The sequence below is a fragment of the Vespula vulgaris genome, chromosome 10, assembly GCF_905475345.1.
Source record: "Vespula vulgaris chromosome 10, iyVesVulg1.1, whole genome shotgun sequence".
NCBI lineage: Eukaryota > Metazoa > Arthropoda > Insecta > Hymenoptera > Vespidae > Vespula > Vespula vulgaris.
The window spans coordinates 1,677,501-1,701,671 of NC_066595.1; the positions used below are offsets into that span (position 1 = coordinate 1,677,501).

Below are 24,171 nucleotides of genomic sequence, written 5' to 3' on the forward strand. Positions count from 1 at the left end.
GAGAGAGAGAGAGAGAGAGAGAGAAACATATTTTCTGTTACCAAAATAAGAAATTATTATTTACATCATCGATGATGTTTATCTTCAAGAAAAGCAGAAAGAATTTCTTGTTTTCTTTCATTTTTCTTTTATTTATTTTTTTTTCTCTTTTTTCTTCACTTTCGTCGTTTTCTTTCTTATTTTCTTTTTTAATTTCTCCTTAATTTTAATTTGTTTATTAATTATTATTTATTAATTAATATCGCGTCAATCGCGCTTACACGAGTTATTAGCTATTTAAAAAGACGGAGTTCATCAGTTCGTTATACAATTTATTGTGTTTTAGATAATTTAGTTGACCTTGTATAGACTTTATCGTTTTTTATATTGCGAAGTAAAATTTTATTGACCGAGTAAAAGAAAAGAAAAAGAGGTTTCCTTTTTTTTTCTTTTTTTATTTGAGCATTCCATTCGGTGTTTATATTGTTTTGAATCTTTATGAATAATACTATGGTTTTCTATCTTTATATTTATATTTATTAATATTTTTAATTTCTCTCTCTCTCTCTCTTTTATTTATAAAAAACTTTTATCTATTACTATCGTTCCTTTAAATAAAAAATGTTGAAAATTTGGAAATTACTTATCGTGCAATCAATATAGACAATAATCGATTATCTCTCGATACTCGATTCTCTTAATAGCTTTCGCGTCGTTTTTTTATATTTTTTCTTATTTTCAATTTCCTTTATCCTTGACTCAGCTTTTATTTTTCTTTTTCGATCGATCGTCTCTGCTCAATTATAACGGAGACTAAGAAAAAGACGGAGAAGTGAAGAAAGATGAGAATAGAAAAGAATGCTTTAAAGAAAATTCGATTGCAAATCGATTAACCATTACTCTCTTATCAAGCTATATCCTCTTATTATCTATCTTTCTCCACAAACCACGATTAATATTGCGTCTGACCATTTTACGAAGAAAATCAAATAAATCAATTAATGAATTATTTCAATCGCCGTGTGAAATTTATTTTTTCCAATGAACCAATCGAAATAATAATCGAACTATTATCTAAGAGACAAGAACGAATCGATCGGTTGTGTCAAAAATATTTCTTTCTTGTTAAAATAATTTACAAACTTTTTGTTAAAATAATTGAAATAAATTCGAATTATTAAAGAATAAAAATTTTTTGTTAAAACAATTGAAATATTTCTTTCTTCGTTATAATATCTCTTCTCATTATTTTACGAAGAAAATCAAATAAATAAATATATAAATAAACAGATTAAATTATTTCAATCACCTTGTGAAATTATTTTTCCCTTTGAATCAATCAAAATGATAATCGTATTATTATATAAGAGATAAAAACGAATGATTGATTGTATCAAAAATCACGATGCGAGATAAGTCTCACAAAGTCTCTCTCTCTCTCTCTCTCTCTCTCTCCCACGTACGAAACATTATTGGATAGTAAAAAAAAAAAAGAAAAAAAGAAAACGAAAAAAAAATCATTACAACTTCGATACAGTAGTAAGAGTTAGTAGGGACGAACTATAGATGGAAAAGAGGATATGACCGAGATAATGCAAACGCTGTTGCGGTCGATCTACCTATTGAACGATGAGAAATTATGCGTGTATCTATTATCTCTCTCTTTCTCTCTGTCTCTCTCTTTCTCTTTCTCTCTCTCCCTCTCTCTCTCTCGATGTCATAATTAATCGATAAGAAAGACTTAATCATGTCTCTCGAACAAAATTGTATCTCGAACGAAATTATTTCTTCGATATCAACAAACCTTTTTATTACGAATCGTAAACAACATTCTTAACAATATCGAATCGTTAATGATCGATATAAAAATAAAAATAAAAAGAGAAAGAGAGAGAGAGAGAGAAATGATTTTTCATCGACACGATTGAATATCTATTCTCCGAAACGAAAAAAAGTTTCATTTCGTCGATAATAGAAAAAGGGGACTTGGCTACTTCGACAAATGAATAATTTTTCGTCGCAGAAAACAATTCCCGGTTGTACTGGAAAATTACATACTGCCACTGCTGCTGGATGAGCGAAGTTGTACAAAAAAAAAAGAAAATAAAAAATGAAACGAGAGAGAAAGAGACTGAAAAAAAAAGTAAAGGAGACAAAAAAGACCGAGGGAGGCTGAAACGAGATCAGTGAAACGCGATTTTCGACGTATAAATGTGAATCGTGGCGACGTTTTGTCGGAAAATATTGCCTCCTAAATTGCTTTTGGTATCGATACGTTATGTATCATCGATCTCGTTCCAACGACTGAAGTGGATTAACTGCGTATGATACGAGAAACGTATCCGATAAAAGGAAAACAAAAATGAAAGGAGAAACGACGATTGCAATATCTGATTCCAAAGATTTTCATAATTTTTTTCTTTTCTTTTTCTTTCTTCTTCTTTCATTTATCCACGTAAAGGAACGAGAGTAGAGGGATAGAGAGTAGAAGGATTTAAAGTTCCTTAAAGGTCGAGTCAAAAGTTAACCCAAGTAATTTTACAAAATAAAGAAAAGGAAAAAAGAAAAAAAAAAAAGAATCTTCCTCGGGAGACTTTTTAGGCTTCTACGATGATAGTTTAAGCTTGTAGTTTTACAATTTGAGAAAGAAAAAAGGAAGAAGGAAAAAGAAAAGAGAAAAACTTAGTCGAAAAAGTTTAGAAAAGGAGCAATTAATTTTTAATGTAATCTAAGAACTTTTCGTCTCTGGTACTTAGACCGGAAGTGAAAACCCTTAGAAAAGGTCGATGAATACGTCGACAACTAATTACGAATGTAGAACAAAAAAGAAAGAAAGAAATAGAGATGAACGGAGAGAGAGAGAGAGAGAGAGAGAGAGAGAGAGAGAGAGAGAATAGTGGAACGTAGAATTAATAAATAAATAAATAAATAAATAAATAAATATTATACGAAAAATCAACTCGGAAGAATAATCAAATCCAGTTAAAAAGAAAGTGTATTGAGAAAAAACAATAAAAAGAAATTACTAAAACAATCCTGTTTCATTCATTTCCAATTCGTTGGAAAAACTCTTTCTCCCTCTCTCTCTCTCTCTCTCTCTCTCTCTCTCTCTCTCTCTCTCTCTCTCTCTCTCTCTCTTTCTTTTTCGTATAGAAGATAAAAGAAAAAAGCTTGTTCTCTTACGAGAGAAAGAAAAGCTAGTTCTCTTATGAAGTTCTGGTACCTTCTTTAGAAATTGGAATGAGTTTTAAGGAAATGATGGATATAAAGAACAAACCGACCTGGTAAGTTTTTTTTTCCTTCTAGGATAATACGAGAATGAAAGAGGAATTAAAACAACGATGGAAAAAAAGAAAAAAAAAAGAAATAAAAAGTGAGAGATAGATAGATAGAGAGAGAGATTTTCTTTCTCTTTCTCCAATTCTTAAGGCGTCGAGCGCAGAAATGTTTGTCAACAATATTTCTTGCTCGTTCATAGTGATACGCTTTTACACGCGTATACACGTATAGAGAGAAGACATTTACATGCATTAACAGAAGCTTCTCTGTTCGGTGGGTGGGTGGGTGGCTGTCTTTGAGCGCGTCTTAAGTATAATGAGACCTTGAGAGTCGTTGAGAAGAAGAGGAAGAAGTAGAGGAAGAAGGAAAAGTAGAAAGAAGAAAAAGAGAGACGAAAGGAATCAGTGAAAAAGAGGAAACGAGAGAGGAGGCGGGACACTCTGCAAAAATTGCCAGTCTTCGAGTACTAGAATTGCAAATACAGACGAATCATCTGTGGCCTCGGTTCCGACCTCGGCTCCACTTTCACGTAAAAAGATAGATACAGATGGCGAGAAATAGAGAGATAGAGATGGAGATAGAGATAAACAAAAAGAGAGAGAGAGAGAGAGAGAGAGATGTTCTCCGCCCACACAGCATCCACAGGAGCAACAGAAGCAGTAGCGTCTTGGTCTGCCACGTGTACCGCAAGAAAAAAAAAAGAGAAAGAAAAAAGAAAGAAAGAAAGAAAGAAAGAAAGAAAAGAAGATAGATAGATAGATAGAAAGAAGGAAAAAAGTAAAAGAAGTAAAATGTTTTCTTATGAAAGAAAACGCTCACGCCATATCGTCATAGACATATATAATTGAATTTCTTCCACATTCTTTCCGTTTCCCTTCATCTTACAAATGACTTTTAATTTTTCAAGAAAGACCGAACGTTTCTTCTTCTTTATATATATATATATATTTTTTCTTTTCTTTTTTCTTTCGTTTCTTTCTTTTTTTTTTTTTCCTTGAAGAGAACATTCACCGATTGATAATTTTCGTTCGACGAAATTTAATCTTAAAATTATCAATGGCGATTCGAAATAAATTCGAAATAAATTTTATCACATATTTCATATTCTAAATACATCATATTTATAATACACATACGTATATACCGCACGAGATTTCGAAATGATACTATTGCATTATATCATTTTCTAACGACAAAGTTTAATCAACGTTGAAAACAAGAGATAGTTTCGAACGTATTTTATTTTCGTTCACGTCTAATATATGTTTTGCACACAAGGACAAAAAAAAAGAACATCCTTACAAGTTTCCTTTCATACGAAAAAAAAATTGTACTGCCTTGTTTCTCTTCTTCTTTCTCTTTTTCTACACATCATTATTTTTTTTTTCTCTTTCTTTTTTCTTTCCTTTTTAATTTCCTTGAAATTACGTTCATGCGAAAAGTAATTACGGCTTTTTTTTTTACGAATAAAATGGTAAAAACCGCAATTATTTTTACATGAAATTTTACACACGCACACACACATATATATTTTTTTTAAACGTCGCCCAAATAGAATTCGAAAATTCTCGTTAATAAATAATATATCTAACGTTTACGCAAGCTCGAGGATACCAGAGAGACTGCGCACCTCTAACGATTCGACCACCGACTAAACTGTTCCAACCGTGACAGTTGCATCTCGAACGAGGGTAATATAATTGCTGAGTTTATAGGACGTTGGAAAGAAAACGAGAGAAATAAGAATATTAAGGAGAGGAAAAGAACGAAAGAGAAAAGAAAAGAGAGAATAAGTATACAATGTCGAACATTTATTCAAGGATCACACCGTTTGAATCTCATTCAACTCTCTCTCTCTTTCTTTTTCTCTATCATTTACACAATCCTTTCATAAAATAAATCATCGTCGGACGTCATCGATACGACCTACGCTTGATATCATTCGATTCTGGCATTCAAATATTGCTGCCATTTTGGACTCGTTTTTATATCTAACGCAGCATTGAAAATCGATTTAAACTCTTCTTGTTTCACTATTTTTTCTCTTTCTCTATTTCTATCTTTTATCGAATTTTTCCTATCACGTAATCTCTTATTTAGTTTAAGTTACACAGTCTACGAACGAGTCTCCTGATCGTGATAATCCAATTACGGTGAACGTCCGACACAGAAAGCTCGTTAGTTCGAATTCGTTCGTAGCAAGTCGAAGGTTGTTCTTCGAATGAACGATCGAATCAAATAAAATTCTCCTGTCGAGGATATAGACGAGGAACTTCTTACTCTGTTACTTTATTTACAATCTAATAATAATTAATACGAAAGAGAGAGAGAAAGAGAGAGGGAGACTGGTTATATTCGAAAGAAAGAAAAAAAGAAAACAAAATTTGTTTTCATTACGACACATTAATACAAATCGCAATCTCCTTTTCGTTATCATTCGTATACAGATAAATATGTATACGTATATATTCTAGCTAACCTACTGTAATTTAACGGACAAATAGAGAAGATATGTATTTAATGTATTTGTATGTATAAGATTCTCTCGTGTATACGATTATCCAGGAACGGTTAGAGTATATACCAAGAGAAATCATGAATGAAAGGATGTAGACAGCTCGTAGAAATTACGACAAGCTATTATCCATTACAAAGATAGAAAGTGCAACTGATGCGTGTGCCTGTTCTTGTTGGTCCAACTTGACGTTGAAAATGTATGTGGATGTATATGTGTGTGAAAGAGAAAGATACATATATATATATATATACATAGAGAAAGAGAGAGAGAGAGAGAGAGAGAGAGAGAATGTCTAATTCATAAAGCGAATGTAATTCATAAACTGAACGTAATTCAAGGTAAGAGAAATCTACTTCCATAAGTCATAAATCAAATATAATAACATAAATAAATCAATGAAAAATATATAAATATATCTATGTATGTATGTATGTATGTACGAACGTAATTGTTTCTTTATCAATGAAATAGATTATTTTTTTTTTGCGATATTAAAACGGAAGGATGAGAAAAGACATTTTTTATTTTTCTCGTCTTCCGGCTTGTTTTTCTTTTCTTTTCTTTTCTTTTCTTTTCTTTTCTTCTCTTCTTTTCTTTAGGGAATTGTTTCTTTTTCTTTCTCTTTTTTCGTTAATGATATATACCTAACCACCACCTACCTATTTATTTATATCTACCTACACGGAAATAATCACGTATATACATAATTTATCTTTTAATATTTCCAAGAAACACGTTAATTCATTGACCCATCTCCCACGCACGATCCTAACATAACTACGTATATGCTTTCAACGATTCGCGTAATGACGCGTAATCCGGATATGAAACGAAACGAAAAATATCCGATAAACGTCGTTCGGTATTAAAAAAGAAAGAGAGAGAGAGAGAGATCTCACTCCTACACTATCGCTCGAATTACATATCGTTTTCTTACGATAACGAATCGATAATCCGAGACATTATTACGAGATCTCACATTTCTTCTTCTTATTACCTTTTTTTTTTTCTTTCCCTCCCTTCTTCTTCATTTTCTTCTTCTCGAATATCATCATATATCCGTTCGTGATGCTTTATTATCTCTAATGAAAAACGTTCACATTCTTAAAGAAAGAAAAATCTGATGGAAAAATTATTCTTCGATATTATTATGTCGCATATGTTACGTTTTTCTTTCTCCTTTTCTTTTCTTTTCTTTACTTTACTTTACTCTTCTTTTACTCTTCTTCTCTTCTCTTTCTTTCTTTTTCTTTTTCTTTTTCTTTTTCTTTCCTTCGTCGTTATTATCGAAAGATGAAGAGAGACGATGATGTACATACGAAACTACGTACATATCTACCTATCCTACGTAAGTATGTAGAAACATCTCTACGCTAAACTTCTCTCATAATAATCAACCTCTGGATTCTCGTGACCTCGACAACAACGACTCGATTTAATTCGACATTGCTACGTGACCGAACTAACGATCGGCTTTGGATTACGTCCGACGATTTGATCGTGACGATGACGTTAACTATGACGATAACTATGACGATAACGACGATGACGATGACGATCGATCGGAGATAAAATATTTCGATAAATTTTTAAAAGACAGATAACTTCTTTTTTATCTTTTTCTTTCCCTCTTTTTTTCTCTCTTATGCATCATCTCATTTCATCAGCTTCTATTAATTTTAAACGAGATCGATATGAGACAAAAGTCGATTACAGTGTTCTCTAAGACTCGGGGGTGGGGCGCAGGTGCGCGCGCGCACAGTTACACACGCATACGCGACCAAAAATAAAGAGGTCGATGAACTCCAGTGGAAATTAGGTCGAGGATCGTCGTTGTGTCTCCACTCGTCGTTTGTATCGTTCGAACGCGTTATTTAAAACCCTTTCTCTCTCTCTCTCTCTCTCTCGAAATGTTTTTTCTTTCTCAAGGACAACGAAATTTTAAGAGACCCAGCCACAATCGTTTATTATTACGACAAATATTCTTAAACATTTTTCAACGATGATCGATCCTTTTCTTCTCTCTCTCTCTCTCTCTCTCTCTCTCTCTCGATATTTTAAAGAATCATCGTCGAAATCGTTTTCAATCGTTTCGCGTCGATCTTAATTATCTTGGATAAAGATCTTATTTAGAAAGCGACGATTAGAAAATCACGAATGTAGCGTCTGAGTTTACAAATGGTGGACTTTAAACGAGCAAGAAATCATAAAACGAGCGAAGGAAGTTTCTTTTCTCGCGTCAATTAGAGGATAACAATTGAATTAAATACTCGCGAGTATTTCAACCAATTACGTAGAGATCGGGACAAAAAAAAAAGTTGCTAGGCGATTTAAAAAAACGACTTTTAAAAATCGATTAATATACTTTTTGGCTCAACAATGTTTTCCTCTCAGTTTCTTCTGATTTTAAAAGAACAGGCTTAAAGTCGGCAAAAAGGAATAATTACTTTGTCAAACCATCTGAAAATTTTTGATACCATTCTGTACAATCGTCTTTCGGATTTCGGATTTGTTAGACAAAGGTTTAGAAAGAGGAACATCGTCGAATAGAAAATCGAATCGAAAGTCGTAATCTCGAATGTAGGACGTTGAACCGTAAAGCAAGAAACCGTAAAGAACGAAAATATAATTTTCTTTTTTTCAATTAGATTAAATTGTGAGAAGCTTAAGCGATGATCAATTACCGACGTCAATTAATTGGATTAAAATAATAATGAAATTCAATTCTTATGAGTATTTCAATTAATTACATAAGCACAGATTGGAACAAAAATTACTAAAAGAATTTAAAAAATCAATTACTGTTCCTTCTTACGAGCCTTTCCGTATTAACTTTATATTTTTCAGATTTTTTCATTGTGAAACAATAAGCCTAAAAAACTATCATCAAAAAAGAGTAATTAAAAAAAAAAAAAAAAAAGAAAAAAAATAGTAATAGTAATCTAGACAAATTTTTGGTCCGCTCTCTATCATTGTCCTTCATTTCGAATTCTTTGAATAAAAACCTAAAAAGAAAGAAAGAGAGAAGGAGAGAGAGAGAGAGACAGGGAGAGATGGATGGATGGATACAAGGAAGATTAGAAAATCGAATAAAGTCATAGTCTCAATGGGGAATATTAAACAAGGAAGACCAATAAAGAACAATGGACGTTTATACCACGTCAAGGAGTTTAAGCACGTTTCGACAGGACCCTTCTCTAAAAGGAAACTTTCATATTGGTAGGTGTTCTTAAAGTGATTAACTTTGGAGCACACACCGGACTTCGATTAGTTGGATATAACTTTGAATTTCCTCTAACGCATACACACACACACACACACACACATCTCTATCTCTCTGTCTCTTTCTCAGGACGATGCAAATCGATAGAAAGAAACTTTCAAGGTTCCTGCGTAGCGTAGCAAGATCGTCAAATAATTTTTACGATACGAAGTACTTTAAGCTAATTAAAAGAAAGAAAGAAAGAAAGAACGATAGAAGGAAAAAGGAAAAGGAAAGAAAATTGAAGAGAGAAAAGAAAAGAAAAAAAAAAAGTAACAAAATGTCTTCACGATCGGCATAGAAATAACTTGAAATTTTCCAATTTGTTCAAGAAACCACTCACGTGATTTATATTTTACTGAAGAGAGAGAAAAAGAAAGAGAGAGAGAGAGAGAGAGAGAAAGAATATCACGCACTTGCGGTTTTCGCGACTTCGCAAACTAATCTTAAGGTTAAAACCGTCCTCCTACGAGTTAAAAGTTCTCGTTTGCACGGCGACTTTACTAAAAAGCGTTCGAAGACGTAGGAGAGAAGTAGAAAGTTGAGAATAAAGTGGTAGGGTCAAGGGAGGGAGATGGAAAATGAAAAAAGAAAGGAGAAAATTAAAAGAAAAGAGAAAAAGGAGAAGGTGAAAGAGGAGAAAGAAAAAAAGAAAATAATACGACTCCTCGCTATCAATTAATATTCTGACATTTCAAACGTTATTTGTGCGCTCGAATAATAAAAAAAAAAAAAAAAAAAAATTTATGACATAGATAATAATAACAAATAGAAGCAGTAATAGAAACTAATACGAATAAATAAATAAAAGATAAGAAAGAAACGAAAAAAAATCAATAATAAATCAATCAAATCGCTACGGGTTCTCGAAAAATCTAACATCTATTCTTGTTACTTTTTTCTTTGTTTCATTTTTTCTTTTTTTTTTTTACTTCTTTTCTATCAACGTTCTTTGAAGCATTCCGTGAGTAACTTACGATCCGTACCTATGTACTATCATTCTTTTCATAAAAATATAGAACGGAAAAATGTGGCACGGAAAGAAAGTAAGAAAGAATGAAAGAAAAAAAGAAAAAGAAAAAGAGAAAGGAAGAAAGAAAAGAAAAATATATATATATATATATATACACGAAATAGGTTCTCAGCAGCGCGTAAAACGAATTCGCATGGTCCGGATAAATCGACGATGATCCGAATAGACGAGAAAGTATACTCGGTATACTCGTTCGTTTCACGCTCGATGATTCGAACGATAATGCGACGAAATAGTGTCTCAAAACTCTCTTCTCATCCTTTTTTCCCAACTTCCTTCACCTTCTTTCGTTTTTCTATTTTTATCTTCTACTACTCGACTCACCCTCCATTGTTACGTTATCGCTCGGCTTCATCTCGACCCATTGGAAGACGTCTGGCTCTTCGACGTCGATCTTGAAATCATTTGGATCCTAATTCTAATGGTATTGGTGATAGAAAAAAATTCTTATTCAGAAAAATCTTCTTCGTTCTTTTTTTCTTGTCTTCTATGTTTCTTGTTACGATCGACGATGTCAGCTCGACGTCATAATTTTACCATAATTTCACTTCGATAAAACTTTTCACTTCGATTCTCCTCCACCCTCGTAACAACGATCGGATGAACGAACGAATGATCCGCAGCAAAAAATTCGTTATCCGTTAACCATAGGACGATAAAGATTTTTCCTATCATTTCTCGACTCGACGGATTTCCATTCGGCCGTCATGATATCCACCTTATTTATCACGCCGATCGATTAATACGTCTGAAACAAACGAATGAAAACTCCATTCAAAGATCGTTCTCTGTTCTATCCATATTACAACTACTATTTCTACGAGAATTTTATCTACCGTAGAGAAAAATCTGAGTTAAACGAGAACTAGAAGTTAGTTTTTTAGTACTCGCAAATGGGAGATGTAACGCCTCGTAAACGTTATCGTTTCACGTTTGAATCATCTTTCGTCTGACATTTTCTATTTTATTTCGTTTATCTCAAGAAATATTTACGTTGATATTTGAAAGAATAAAGAGAGAAAAAGAGAGAGAAAAAGAGAGAGATCTAATAGAAAAATTTTCGATGAACACGGTGATAGCGTTAAAAAAAAGGAAAAAGAAAAAGAAAATAGAAAAAGAAAAAGAAATAGAGAAAAAGAAAAAGAAAAGGTATAAAGAAAAAAATTTTCATTGGACACGGTGGTGAAGTTAAAAAGAAAAAAAAGAAAAAAGAGGGAGAAAAAAACTAATCGATAGTCCGCTATAATCGATAAGTCTCTAGATTATATCTCTTCCTGATAAGTAAATATGTATCTCGTATATTGTATGCACGCAAACATAAATCATCGACGTCCTTCTCGTTAAAATATTTTCGTGCGAATGACCATACCGAACGAGGATGACCTTTAACGAAAAGGTTAACAAGCTAATAGGATGACAGAGCATAGATCAGGTGTTCCTGGAAGGAAACGAAGAGAACAGTCGTCCCACGCGTACATCCTTGAAATAAGACGCTAGATTTAATGAAGTATTTCAATCTGAGAATTTAATAACTACAATCACTCCTGTAATACGTCTTAGAAGGACATTCGTTATACAAGGTAGACCAAAATTTCCTGCGTGACTTTTCAAAGACCGATTAATCATTTTCGAAACTTTTTAAGCTTCCGATTAGACTCGTAGCGTTTTATAATATCCGATAAAGAAGATAAAAAGAAATTAGCTTCTTAAAGGAGCGATAAATTTTTATGGAAATTAATTTCTAACAATTAATTGCATATAAGGCAATTAATTTTTTATATCGTCTGGAAACCTTTCCGAACCTATATTTCATAATCGAATCATTAATTGAAAAATGCGACAAGTTTTAATGGGTGGTGGGAGGATGAAAACAGAAAAAAAAAGACAAAAAAAAATCAATTGAATTCTCTTAGTGTTATTGTTTCAAGTATCACGTATATAAAAAAAAGAAAAAAAAAACAAAAAGAAAGAAAGAAAGAAAACGATATGGTGAATAACGTTTAAGGTGTTATCTTCTCGAGGATCAAAAGTTCTTGATAAAATATTTTCAGCCTTGAAAATACCGATGCTTCGTTAATTTGTTGACAAATAACACGAAACTTTTATCGATTACGAATTCTAATGATTATTATACACGCGAAACGTTGAACAAAAAATTATTTTTGTAAGGGTATTGCAAAAAAGCATACATACATACACACGTATATACATACGTATATACATACACACACACATATATATATACATATTCGAAAGATAAAAGGAAAATACATACATATCATCTCTCGATGTCCCTAAAAGGAAATATTCGTAACCGATATAAAAAGGAAAAAAGGTCGCGTACGATCAGGCCACTGGCTTTACGAGTTGTCTACTAAATCGATAAGACCAGAAACATGAGAAAATGAGATAGAGAGTGATAGATAGAACGCTGAACTACCACATCGGATACAAAATGAAACAACCATGTAATATATATATATATATATATATATATATATATATATACACTACATGGATGCATATAGTATCCCTATGAAAAGTTTCCATTAGGATTCTTATGAAATCGAAATATTTTTTCTTTCTTGAAAAATCCTGAAACAGATATGTATATATACGAGTAAATGCGTATGTGTGTAAATATTTCATTATGATCGAAGTCACGTGTATAATGTTACTTTTTCTTTTTTTTTCAAATTGTCCCTCTCTCTCTCTCTCCCTCTCTCTCTCTTTCTCTTTCTCATACATAAATATCTATCTAGTCATCATCATCTATCAGTTCGTCAGATTTCTATTAAATACATTAAAACATTTTAAATTCGTTTTGTCGCTCATCGTAAAACTTATTTCGACTTTCACCAGTTAATATTCTGTTAGTTGACACTGTTCGTGTGGAATATTTCATTTCTACAATTCTTCTTAAGTTAATTTTTAAAGTAGGATTTGTAAGATTCTCGACATCATGCTTAAACCATTCGTAAATCTCTTCGAGCTTTCCGTTTCATTTTTACGTTCCAGACTGCACTTTTGCACCTTCCATCATCACTATTCACTTTCAACTCTTTCTTCACCCTCCAATTACTTTCGTATCGACTCACAACCATCCCTTTTTTCTATTTTTTTTTTTTCATTTTTACAAGACTTTAACAACCTTTCTCTCTATTTCTTTCTTTTTCTATTTCTCTTTCTCACAACATACATACATGCATAGATACATATTTATATATAAATATATATTATATATATATATATATTTATCTACATACATACATACATATAGATCTTCGAGCATATTTTTTTTTCTTCCATTTTTTTTTCGTTTCATTCATATTGCCACTTCTTTATTTCTATCGTTTCCACTCTTAAACTCAATTTGCATCCTCCGTTCATTTTCTTTCTCTCTTTATTCCATCTCTTCTTCACCTTGTTTAAAAGTTGCTTTCTAACTTTCTGTTCGTATCGTTACGATACACATTCTCTCTCTTTCTCTCTCTCTCTCTGTCTTTTTCATAATACTTAAAAATCTTAACGAACCTTCGCAGTCAATGAAAATTCCAACAAACAATGAATACTATATACTATTTTCCTTTCATAAACGTATAAAACCGTTTGAAATTATTTAAGTAAATAAAAGAGTAGGAAAGAAGAATAAAACAAATTTACCCGTTCTTCCTTTCTCCTTTACTATTCCAGGATAGTAAACACGGAGAGAAAAAAGAAAGAAAAAGAAAAAAAAACGGAGAGAAAATCTCGTAGTAAAGGAAGAAGGAACTTGTCTACGAACGAACGAACGAACGAACGAACGAACGGACGTTAAATTTACGAGATTTTTATCTCCCAGCTTTATATACGCGTCAACGAAAAGAAAAGGTTCACGTCGGAAATAACGTCTGCGAAAAAGACGGACAGAGAGAGAAAGAGAGAGAGAGAGAGAGAGATAAAGAGATAGAGAGAAACTGGAAAACGAGCAAGACAGTTTTCACAAAGTACACAACGGAAGCTCTCGAGTCTCTCGAAACAATTTCTTTTCAAATGTCACGGCCAAAAGTCAAGACCAACGAGTTATAAGACGCGACGACGATGTTCAGCGCACAAAAAAAGAAAAAATAAAAATAAAAATAAAAATAAAAAAAGAAGATAAAGGGAAGAAAAAAATAAGTTATTCCCCCGACGCATCTGTTTTCATTCTACAACAATATATCCAAGACGATGTACTTACTTTACGTACATAGTACTATGATTTATTCGGATTAAATTTTCCTTCGAAATCTTCTTCGGAAATAATCTCTTATCTCTTATCTGATATCCTTGAGAATAAATAAAATTGCCCGTGCATGAACAATTTGGAAGAGTGGAGAAAAAATAAAAGAGAAAAATACGAGGAAATAAAATGAAATAAAGAAGAAGAAAACTAATAACATTTCGCGTTTCGCTAACGACGAAGACTAAAGCGAATTTTGTGTTACGGAAAGAGATCTCTAAAGAGAAAAACAAGAACGAAAAAAAAAAAAGTACATTTCATCGTGCAATAACAATGAGAATAATAATAAGAAAAACGTTTCCATAAAGAGAGAAACAAAAATTTGATCTTTCCTCGTCGTAAAAAAAAAAAAAAAAAATAAAATAAAATAAAATAAAAAAAAAAAGAAAAAAGAAAAGAGAGAAAAAAAGAAAGAAGGAAATATCGAAATATTCTTCGCAAAAATATTATTCTTAGATATGATCGAAACGAGATAGATCTTGGTTACGAACGTTCATTCCATTTAAATATGCGATTGTATGTACGTACTTAAATACATATAAACGTATGATGTTACGTTGCCACGCGACAACATGGATTTTCCCGCGCAAAATTGTCACAACGATCGTCTCTAACCGTGGTAGGTACGCTGATACGTGCAAATGTTGACAAAATACAAGTAGATACATACCTATGCAAGGGTAAAACAATCATTCATGCGCCTGTGAAAACATTATCGTGATCGAGAGGCTCGTCTACGTGAAAATGAATGTTGGTTATATATGTACGTATATATGTATGTATGTTTTGTATGTCTGTAACATTGTTTGGAAATTAAACAGCCTCTTAAAATCGTATGCCTTCAATTTTCGATAAAACGTGTTCGACACATGTACTTACTTACTCGCTTACTTACTTATTTACTTACTTAAATATTTTCTATCGGCCACTACCTTTCTCATTTTTTTTTTTTTTTTTCTATCACTCTGTCTTCCTCTCTCTTTTCCTTCATAAAAAACGGGGTTACGCTAGAACTAATACGGAGTATACGATTTTAAGAAGGATGACCTCAGCACTCCGACGCGAACCTAAAAGCGTGTATATAACTAAGAAAAAGAGAGACTAAGAAAAAGAAAACAGAGAGAGAGATGAGATGAGATGAGATGAGATGAGATGAGATGAGATGAGATGAGATGAAATGAGATGGGATGAAACGTTGTCCTTGACGCGACCAAGTCTATCGATTTTCCTAAGACATCTCATTCGAAGTCACCGAACGAGAAACTGGATATTTTAAATAGCACAAAAAAAAAAGAAAGAAAAACTTTCACTTCCGTTCTCTATAACCTATAGAAGGGTTCAAGGGTTCCCGTGGGTTGGATTATCATTTAACTCGAATCGTTCGAAATTATTTCGGTTCGAAATTTTCCTTCGTTCTTCCTACCCCTACTGATTCTCTTGACCCTTAAACCTTTCGTTTAAACTTCTTTTTTTAGTTTCGTAGTTTGACATAGCTACTTAAAAGAATAAGTATATACAGCTATTTAATATTGTATAATATATTTAGCTACTTACGTGCAGTTTGATATAAGTATACTAGTACTCTTACAAATTTTTAACGAATCCTTCGCAAAACAGTCGTACATCCTCTTTTGAAAAACTTTAAAGTTAAAAAATAAAAAAAAAAAGATACTTTCATCGATTAAAACCTTCATCTATTCCCTTCGTTGCGTCTTAAACGCGACCGAGTTTTTTTTCTTTCTTTCTTTCTTTTTTTATTTATTTATTTTTTTTTTTTTATTTTAGTTTATCCTTTTCATTTTTTCTACCACGACGTACATGTACGACTATAAAGTTTCGTAAAAAGTGTATTACTTTATTTTCTTCTTCCTTTTTCATAGCACTTTTTTCTCCACTTTGCTAACCGCTCTGTCGTAAATATTATAATCGATATTTTCTTAGATTCTTTTCCGTATTAAATAATAAAGAAATAAATAAATAAATAAATAAAAATAACCACGTAAAAGAAAAGAAGAAACATCTCGTTGTTTTCTCGAGTTTTCTCCTACATAATTACTTCGTCCGTTTTATATCGATGTACATTTTAATCGACGATAAAGAAAGCGAACGACGAGCCACGAAGCTAAATCACGATATTCGTAATATCTCAAAGTCGCTATATCCTTCTAAAACAACGAAACGAGCGTGATGACGATGACGATGATGATTATGATAAAACGAGAAAAGAGTTATTAAAACTATCGAAAAAATTGACGAGCATAAAAGAGAATGGTTCAACATACATTAAAGATTCTCCTTTCTTTACTTTATCCTTTGGATGATCGTACGTAAAAACTTAAAAAAAAAAAATAAAATAAATTAATTAAAATAAGAAGAAATCGTGGATTCAAGTAAGTAAAGTAAGTACTTAGGTAAGTACCTGTGCATATATATATACGTGAACACGTATGAGTTATAAGTAATACGAGTATGATCGTAACGAGAAAACTTTTAATATCGATGAAAATATTCAATGAAAATTAAAAGGGAAAAGAAAGAAAGAAAAGAAAAGAAAATGCAAAATGTGATATCGAATAAAACTGGAAAAATAAGAGAAAGAAAAGATGATGTATTTCGTAAGCGTAAGTAGTAGTAGAGTCAACGGTGATAGAAACAACGGGCTAGTCAATTATCAATGAATTACGTCAGCTGTGCGATTCCATTGTCGTATAAATAATGTCACCGTAATAAATAAATTCAATTGAAGAGAGAACGATCCAAGTAAGTAAATAAATACTTAGGTAAATAAGTATTTGTGCATATATGTGTGTGTGTATTTACGCGACTCGTATGAGCCGTACTAGTAATATACGCGTATGGACACAACGAAAAAAGATTTCTAACATCGATTGAAATATTAAATGATAATCGAAAGTAAAGTGAAAAGAGAGCAAAAAAAAAAGAGAAAGAAAGAAAGAGAACAAAGTGTGATATCAGAGAAAATGAAAGAAGAAGAAGAAGAAGAATGGATGAAGTATCTCGTAAGTTTTAAGTAGTGTAGTAGAGTTCTCGTAACTACTCTCGGTGATCGAAACAACGGGCTCGTCAATTATCAATGAATTACGTCAGCCGCGCGATTCCATTGTCGTGGCAAATGTCAAGCAAAGGAAAAGAAAAAAAAGGGGGGAGAAAGAGAAAGAAATAATGAGAAAAGAGAGAACTATATATATGTGACGCAAAGAGAGAGAAAAAGCGTATGAAGTGAAGAAGGAAGAAAAAAAAAGAAAAAGAAAAAAAAAGAAAAAGAAAAAGAGATAGGAAAATGCGAAAGGAAAAACGTAGAAAAGAAGAGACTATATATTATATAATACATACATACGTAAATATATATATATATTCACGTATATATGCACAGAGTAGATAGTATATGTGTTTCGACACAACAAAAGGTTAATGGCTCTTTCGAAAGGAGGTAACTGAACGAAGTAAGTAGGTAGGTAGATAGGTAGGTAAGTAGGAAAGAAGGAAGGAAGGAAAGAGTAAGAGATAAAAAAAACAAGAAGGAAGAAAAGAAAAAAAAGGAAGGAAGGAAGGAAGGAAGGAAGGAAGGAAGGAAGGAAGGAAGAAGAGAAAAGAACGAGACTGAATTCCCGACGACGACGACGAGAAGCCCTGCGCTTGTTTGCAAGGTCAGACACGTTCCGATAAGGTCGTCGTGTCTTTGTATACATGTGAGTATGTTTACGTGTGAATGTGTCGAAAGGTCAAGTGATTAGACAGTCGAGAGGTAATATATATATATATATATATATATATATGGAAAGAGAGAGAGAGTAGAAATGATGGAGAATCGTGTGAAAGATTTAACGAGTCGTTGATATACCAGAAAATTGTGCGGAAACGCACGTACCCATTTGAGAACAAGTTAACAGGACACTCGTGTACGCTTTCATTAACTTCGAGTACGCTTGCGGGATAAATAAAAGCTATATCGTTCTCTCTCTCTCTCTCTCTCTATCTCTCTCTCTTTCTATCTACCAGGATTATATTTCCACTTGTATATGTACGTACATAATATACAGGTTGATATATTTCATTGTTCGAAAATTCTTTGTAAATTCGAATAATTATTAGTTTAATATAACGAATTTATCTTCGAAGAATTTAACGATTATACAACACCATGAAAATTATCCTAAGATAATTATTTAATTGTTATTAGAAAAAAATGAGATTTCTCTTTTGTACGATTAGACCGAAACGACCTGTACTTATCCGTGTCTGTATGCGAGTGTGTGTTACGTTGGAAACACGATTTTATAAAATATTATCGTGGTCGTGATAAATGAACGTTGATTTTTCACATCGAGTGATTCTCTCGTTCCCTTTATAAATTGATCGATTAGTATACATACTTCTCCCACGTCCTTTTCTCTCTCTCTCTCTCTCTCTCTATCTATCTCTTTCTCTCTCTCTTGCTTCCCTTGTCAATGTTTTTTTTTTCTTTTTCTTTTTTTTCATTCTATCTCCTCGCAAATAAAAGTAGTATCCAACGCACGTCGCGATTAAACGCACGTCGCGCAAGTTCTGCGCGTGACTCGTCGAAATATCTCTCTGATTCTTTTTTTCAACATTGACGATAGAAACAGAAAAAGAAAAAATGTGAGAGAAAGAGAGAAAGAAAGAGAGAGAGAAAGAAAGAGAGAGAGAGAGAGAGAGAGAATGCCAACTCTTTTTCTAGCAACTTTTGAAGCGATTAAATTTACAGGTCATGAGAGTAGGACGAGCCATTATACTCGAACTATGTTTTAAGTATTTTCAAGGTCGACAATGGTATCGATAATGTAAGACTAACGCAATCTTTTTTCTTTTCTTTTCTTTTCTTTTCTTTTCTTCTGTACATTCTATAATACCTACTATCATTCCGTTGTATAGTTTTTATAAATTTTGTAACTTATAATGTATACATATACATACACGTATGGTCTTGAAAAGGAAAAAGAAAAATAAAAAAAAATAAAAAAAAAAAAAGAAACCAAACGAATTTGTTCTTAATCTATTCGTGATTAAAAGTTAGGTTCCAAGGTTCTTTTAGGTAAGTCAAGGTCCACCGTGTATAAACCGGAAGACCGAACGATTTAAGGAAGGTGCAGGTGAATTACGAGGAACAATAAAACTAAAGTTCTATGTTCACGGATATATATATATATAAATGGCCTAGATACATATATAACTTTTGTACGTACACGTTGAATAAACTGAGACATATTTTTCGCTCCTTTTTTTTTCTTTCCATTTTTTTTTTTTTACGTGAATGTAATCGAACGAGAATGGCAAACCCGATTTTAACGGTATTTTATTAAAACTCTCAAATCTTATCGAGCTGATAATAGGGTTTTATGAATTTTTGTGGAGCGATAATTAAAAAAGAAGGAAAGAAGAATGAAAAAAAAAAAAGAAAAAAAAGAAAAAAAGAAATAAAACGAACGATGTTTCGATCGATGCGCGTATAAAACTGCGTTTAAACGTTCGATTCGGTCGATTAAAATGCGCGATGGCCGAAGGGAAATAAACGAGCGAGAATGAAAAAACAAAGAGACCAAAAGAAAAATTATATATTCGAGCGGTCTAATGAGAAATTTGAAAAGAAAATCAATGTGCTTCGTTCGCATTGAAAATTGAGTTCGATTTTTTATCGTTACGACGAATCGTAATCGTAATCTATTCTGCATAAAAAAAAAACGAATAAAAATGAAGCTGAGAGTATTTTAAAAAAAGAAAAAAAGAAAAAAAAATCAAAGAGATAAAGAGAGAGAGAGAGAGAGAGAGAGAAAGTAAAAAAGTTACATTATAAATCGATCGTACTACGAAAATAATTATAGAAGCGCCTACGTAATTCTCTTTTTTTCTCCTTTTTTTTTCAATGACGTCCAGAATATACATAAAATGCATCTACTATATATACATATATGTATGTATGTAGATACGTACAATGCATGACGAAAAAATGGTACACGGAAAGATCATGTAAGAGTGCGGATATTTAAATGACGACCTCTAACAGTGACAACGAGATAACACGAGATGTTCCATTATGCGAATCCTGCACCCATGTCAGCGTTATAGCTTTGAGTAGGAGTATGCGAATATATACATACGTGCGTATATATACATATATAGTAAGTATACAATGGAGCCAAAAATGAAAAAGTATTGTAGAGAAGTATGGGCTATCGTATGTAATTAACATACGGTGAAACTCCATATATTATTCATAAGATAATTTAGAGATGTCTCTTCGTTTCAAACAAGCGCAAGATTTATATATAGATATATGTATATACGTGTGTGTATATATATATATATATGTAGGTATATATAGATGTAGCATCGTTATCATCGTTGCCATTCATGTTTTCATACGAGGGAAAACATTTTCTTTCTCCTTTTTATCTTCTTTTTTCTTTTCGATGAACGACGACAACTAAGACTTAAAAAGAGAGAGAGAGAGAGAGAGAATATGAACTAATTCTTGTTTGTAATGTTCATTATGCATAATAATGAAAAACCGTTGCATATTTCAAGAGCAATTATTTGGCTCGTTTGTTCTTGTATGTATAATAATAATAATAATAATAATAATAATAATAATAATAATAATAATAATAATAATAATAATAATAATAATAATAATAATAATAATAATAATAATAATAATAATGAAAATAATAATAATGACGATGACGACGATGATGATGATGATAATGATGAAAATAATATTAATAGCAATAATAATAATAATGAATGATTACAAAATCAATGACGATAATATAATAGGCGTGATAAAAAGTAGAAGCAACGAGAAACGCACAAAGTATGTACGTTACTTACATAAATATCTAATGCTTTATATCTAACGACGTATATAATAAAACTATAAGTTTTATTGCGTGTGAAATGATCGATCGACCGATCTATCTATCTATCTATCTATCTATCTATCTATCTATCTATCTATCTATCTATCTATCGATCGATCGTTTTGATTTCGTTATGAAATCACTTACGATTTTAGATCTGAATCGGTAAGAAGTTTCAAGCTGATTAAAAAGAAATATGATTTTAATAACAAAAAATGTTTCTTACGAAAACGATATGTCGATGAAGTAATACGTATGTAACGTCACGAAAAGTAAATATCGTTAAGTTTTCTGCGAAATCAACAACATTGATTTACGAATATCTTCGTATTGATCGCATTTCTCGAACGCTCTTTAAATAGTACTACATACATGGGTCGGATCGAAGAAAAAGAGAGATAGATAGATAGAGAGAGAGAGAGAGAGAGAGAGAGAGAGAGAAAAGAATAAAGAAAAGAAACAAATCAACGAGAAAGAGATCGTTCTAATAATAATACCAAATCGAATTTATTCTAAGATAAAAATCGAAATCGGGACAAGAACGTTCACACTAAACCGATCAATAATATGAAAGAAAACATTAGTACTCTATCTCACTTTATCATTCACTTTGTTATCATATCACACATAATATAATCGGAAAATTGCTAGTCGTCGCGACTATCCTCGAAATAATTGAAAAGTAGCCACGAGAAAAGATATAATTCCGATCGATATCTCAAAAGGAATGTCGATCCACCGCGTGCTCGAAGCATGCTTCTCTTTCGTCTATGCTTACGTACTTTACTTACTAACTAGAGATCTTAGAGGGTGAAAAACTCTCTTTCTCTTTCGCACGTACTTATGACGTATTTACACACACACACACATATATACATATACGCATATACACAGAAAAGTACGTATACATTAATCTTATTTTACTTACTTTTGGAGAAAATCCAATATCTCTGAATGATTTCAACGTGGACTTTCTCGTGTTAAATTTACAAGATATACGCACGTACGTTTTACGTTTCAATAATAATAATAATATTAATAATAACAGTGACGCAAAATGAAAAAAAAAAAGATTGAATGAATGAAACATGACATAGAACAGAACGACGACCTACCGAAGATTAGTTATCGAAGGGGATAGTCGTCCAATCGGCTCGAAGAACGAAGTTTCTTCATCCAGGAAAAAGATCCTTCTCCTTTTCCTCTTCGCATAACTTTTCCGTTTGTTTGTCCGTTTGTTTTTTTTCCCTCTTTTCTTTATTTTGATTTTCTTCTTTTTCTCTCGCGATAACCACGTATCTCTCTCGCTCGCTCCTTTATTATTTCTCTCTGGTTTTCTCTCTGTGTTTGTATGTGCGTATGCGTATGTTTATGTAAAATCGGAAAAAAAACAGAGAGAACGAGAGAGAGAGAGAGAGATAGAGAGAATGAGCGAGAGCAAGAGCGAGAGCAAGAGCGGGAGAGACAGAGAGAGAAAGAGAGAAAGAAAAACAAGCCGCCGACCGACCGTTCGCGCCCGTGTCGCTCGGTCGACTGACTGGCTTGCTTCTTCCTATTCCCCCTCTCCTCCTAAATGTTATGTAGGTACACTCATCCCCACCACCCTCAAAAACTCACCACCACCCTTGAATCACAACTCTCCGCGCAAGTTCTTATTTATTCATTTATTTGTTTTACAAAAATTCATTTCTTTTTTTCTTCCTCTTTTTTTTTGTTCCTATAACGACAAATTCGAAAACAGAATGAGAAATATGTCTATTTCGGAAAAGTGACTTCGCTTTCAGTTAACGTAGAAAAATGTTTATTTATTGAAATAAAAAAAAAGAACTTTTTCTCGCTGACCTTCTCTTGTTCCTTTTGTTGCTTTTATTTATTTGCAGTGGATTTGATAAAGAGAAAAGGAAATAAATTCGTTTCTTCAAATATCTATCATCCTCGATTTTTCGTAATCATTTTTTGTTCTTCCATTTTCAAACTATCTTCGACGTCTATGAAGTATATTACGTATAAGTTTAGGAAGTTTACGTTTTTGTTACCTTGAAGATAAACTTACGAAAATATTTATGTAGGTAGCTACCAACCGATTATTACATTCTACGTCATTCGAAACATTTAATGCGCATAACGCAACGTGCTGTCCTTCAAATCTTTTTACGTCGACTCGAAGCGAATTAATTTTTCCGAAATAAATACGTCTCTTTCTTTTTTCAAATTTGTCGTTATAGGTATAGAAAAAAAAAAAGAAACAAACAAAAAAAAAAGGAAATTAATTTTTGTAAAACATGTATACTCGTATTTCACTACGATTCAACAATAAAATGTTCGAATATATATATAAAAAAAAAAAAGAAAAGAAAAAAAATATATATACATATGACTAGAACCGTTTTTATGTTCACCAGATTGTAATTCTAATGTCAATATAAAACTTGGCTTGCGAAAAAATTTGTTATTCAATTTTTAATTAATGATAAAAAAGAAAATAATTATATAATAAATTAAAAAATAATAATAAAGAAAAAATAACAAGGAAAAGAAAAAAAAAAGAAGAAGAAGAGGAAGAGAAATGTAGATTGCTTTCTCTCGATCTCTTACCCCCATTACTCTCGAATCGATCGTAAATAATAGGACGAGGATCGCCCACTCGATCTTCTCGATCGGCTTACTTCTTCTCTTGCCCTTTTACTCCCAAGATTTCCTTTTATCTTTTTTTTTTCTTTTTTCTTTTTTTTCCCGTGTCCACCGATTCCATCGAGGGTGCTATTTCGTCCACGTGATTTCTTTATCCAATGGGATATACTCTTCTCTTTCTTTTCTCTCTCATTCTCTCTATCTCTCTCGCCAATCGATCGTCCTAGGTATCCTATCAGTTATCGCTGTCATGATTTTTTACTTTTTTATTTGCTCAATTTTATCAGTCAAGGATTATCCCATACTTTT

The 24,171-nt window shown here is 32.2% G+C and overlaps 1 protein-coding gene across 2 annotated transcripts in view; it reads right to left on the reverse strand.

Moving 5' to 3' along the window:
* LOC127067147 (uncharacterized) overlaps positions 1 to 24,171 on the reverse strand; it is a 93,301-nt gene that overhangs the window by 42,090 nt on the left and 27,040 nt on the right. Inside the window, exons 1-2 of one of the 2 annotated variants that reach the window (XM_051001749.1) lie at positions 22,347 to 22,751; positions 10,396 to 10,819 (exon numbers count right to left, since the gene is read on the reverse strand). The exons of the other annotated variant lie outside the window; for it this stretch is intronic. Coding sequence (XP_050857706.1) covers positions 10,396 to 10,426 — 31 coding nt within the window. The 5' untranslated portion in view covers positions 10,427 to 10,819; positions 22,347 to 22,751. Of the gene's footprint in view, positions 1 to 10,395; positions 10,820 to 22,346; positions 22,752 to 24,171 lie in introns of those variants that run through there. 2 annotated transcript variants of the gene reach the window in all.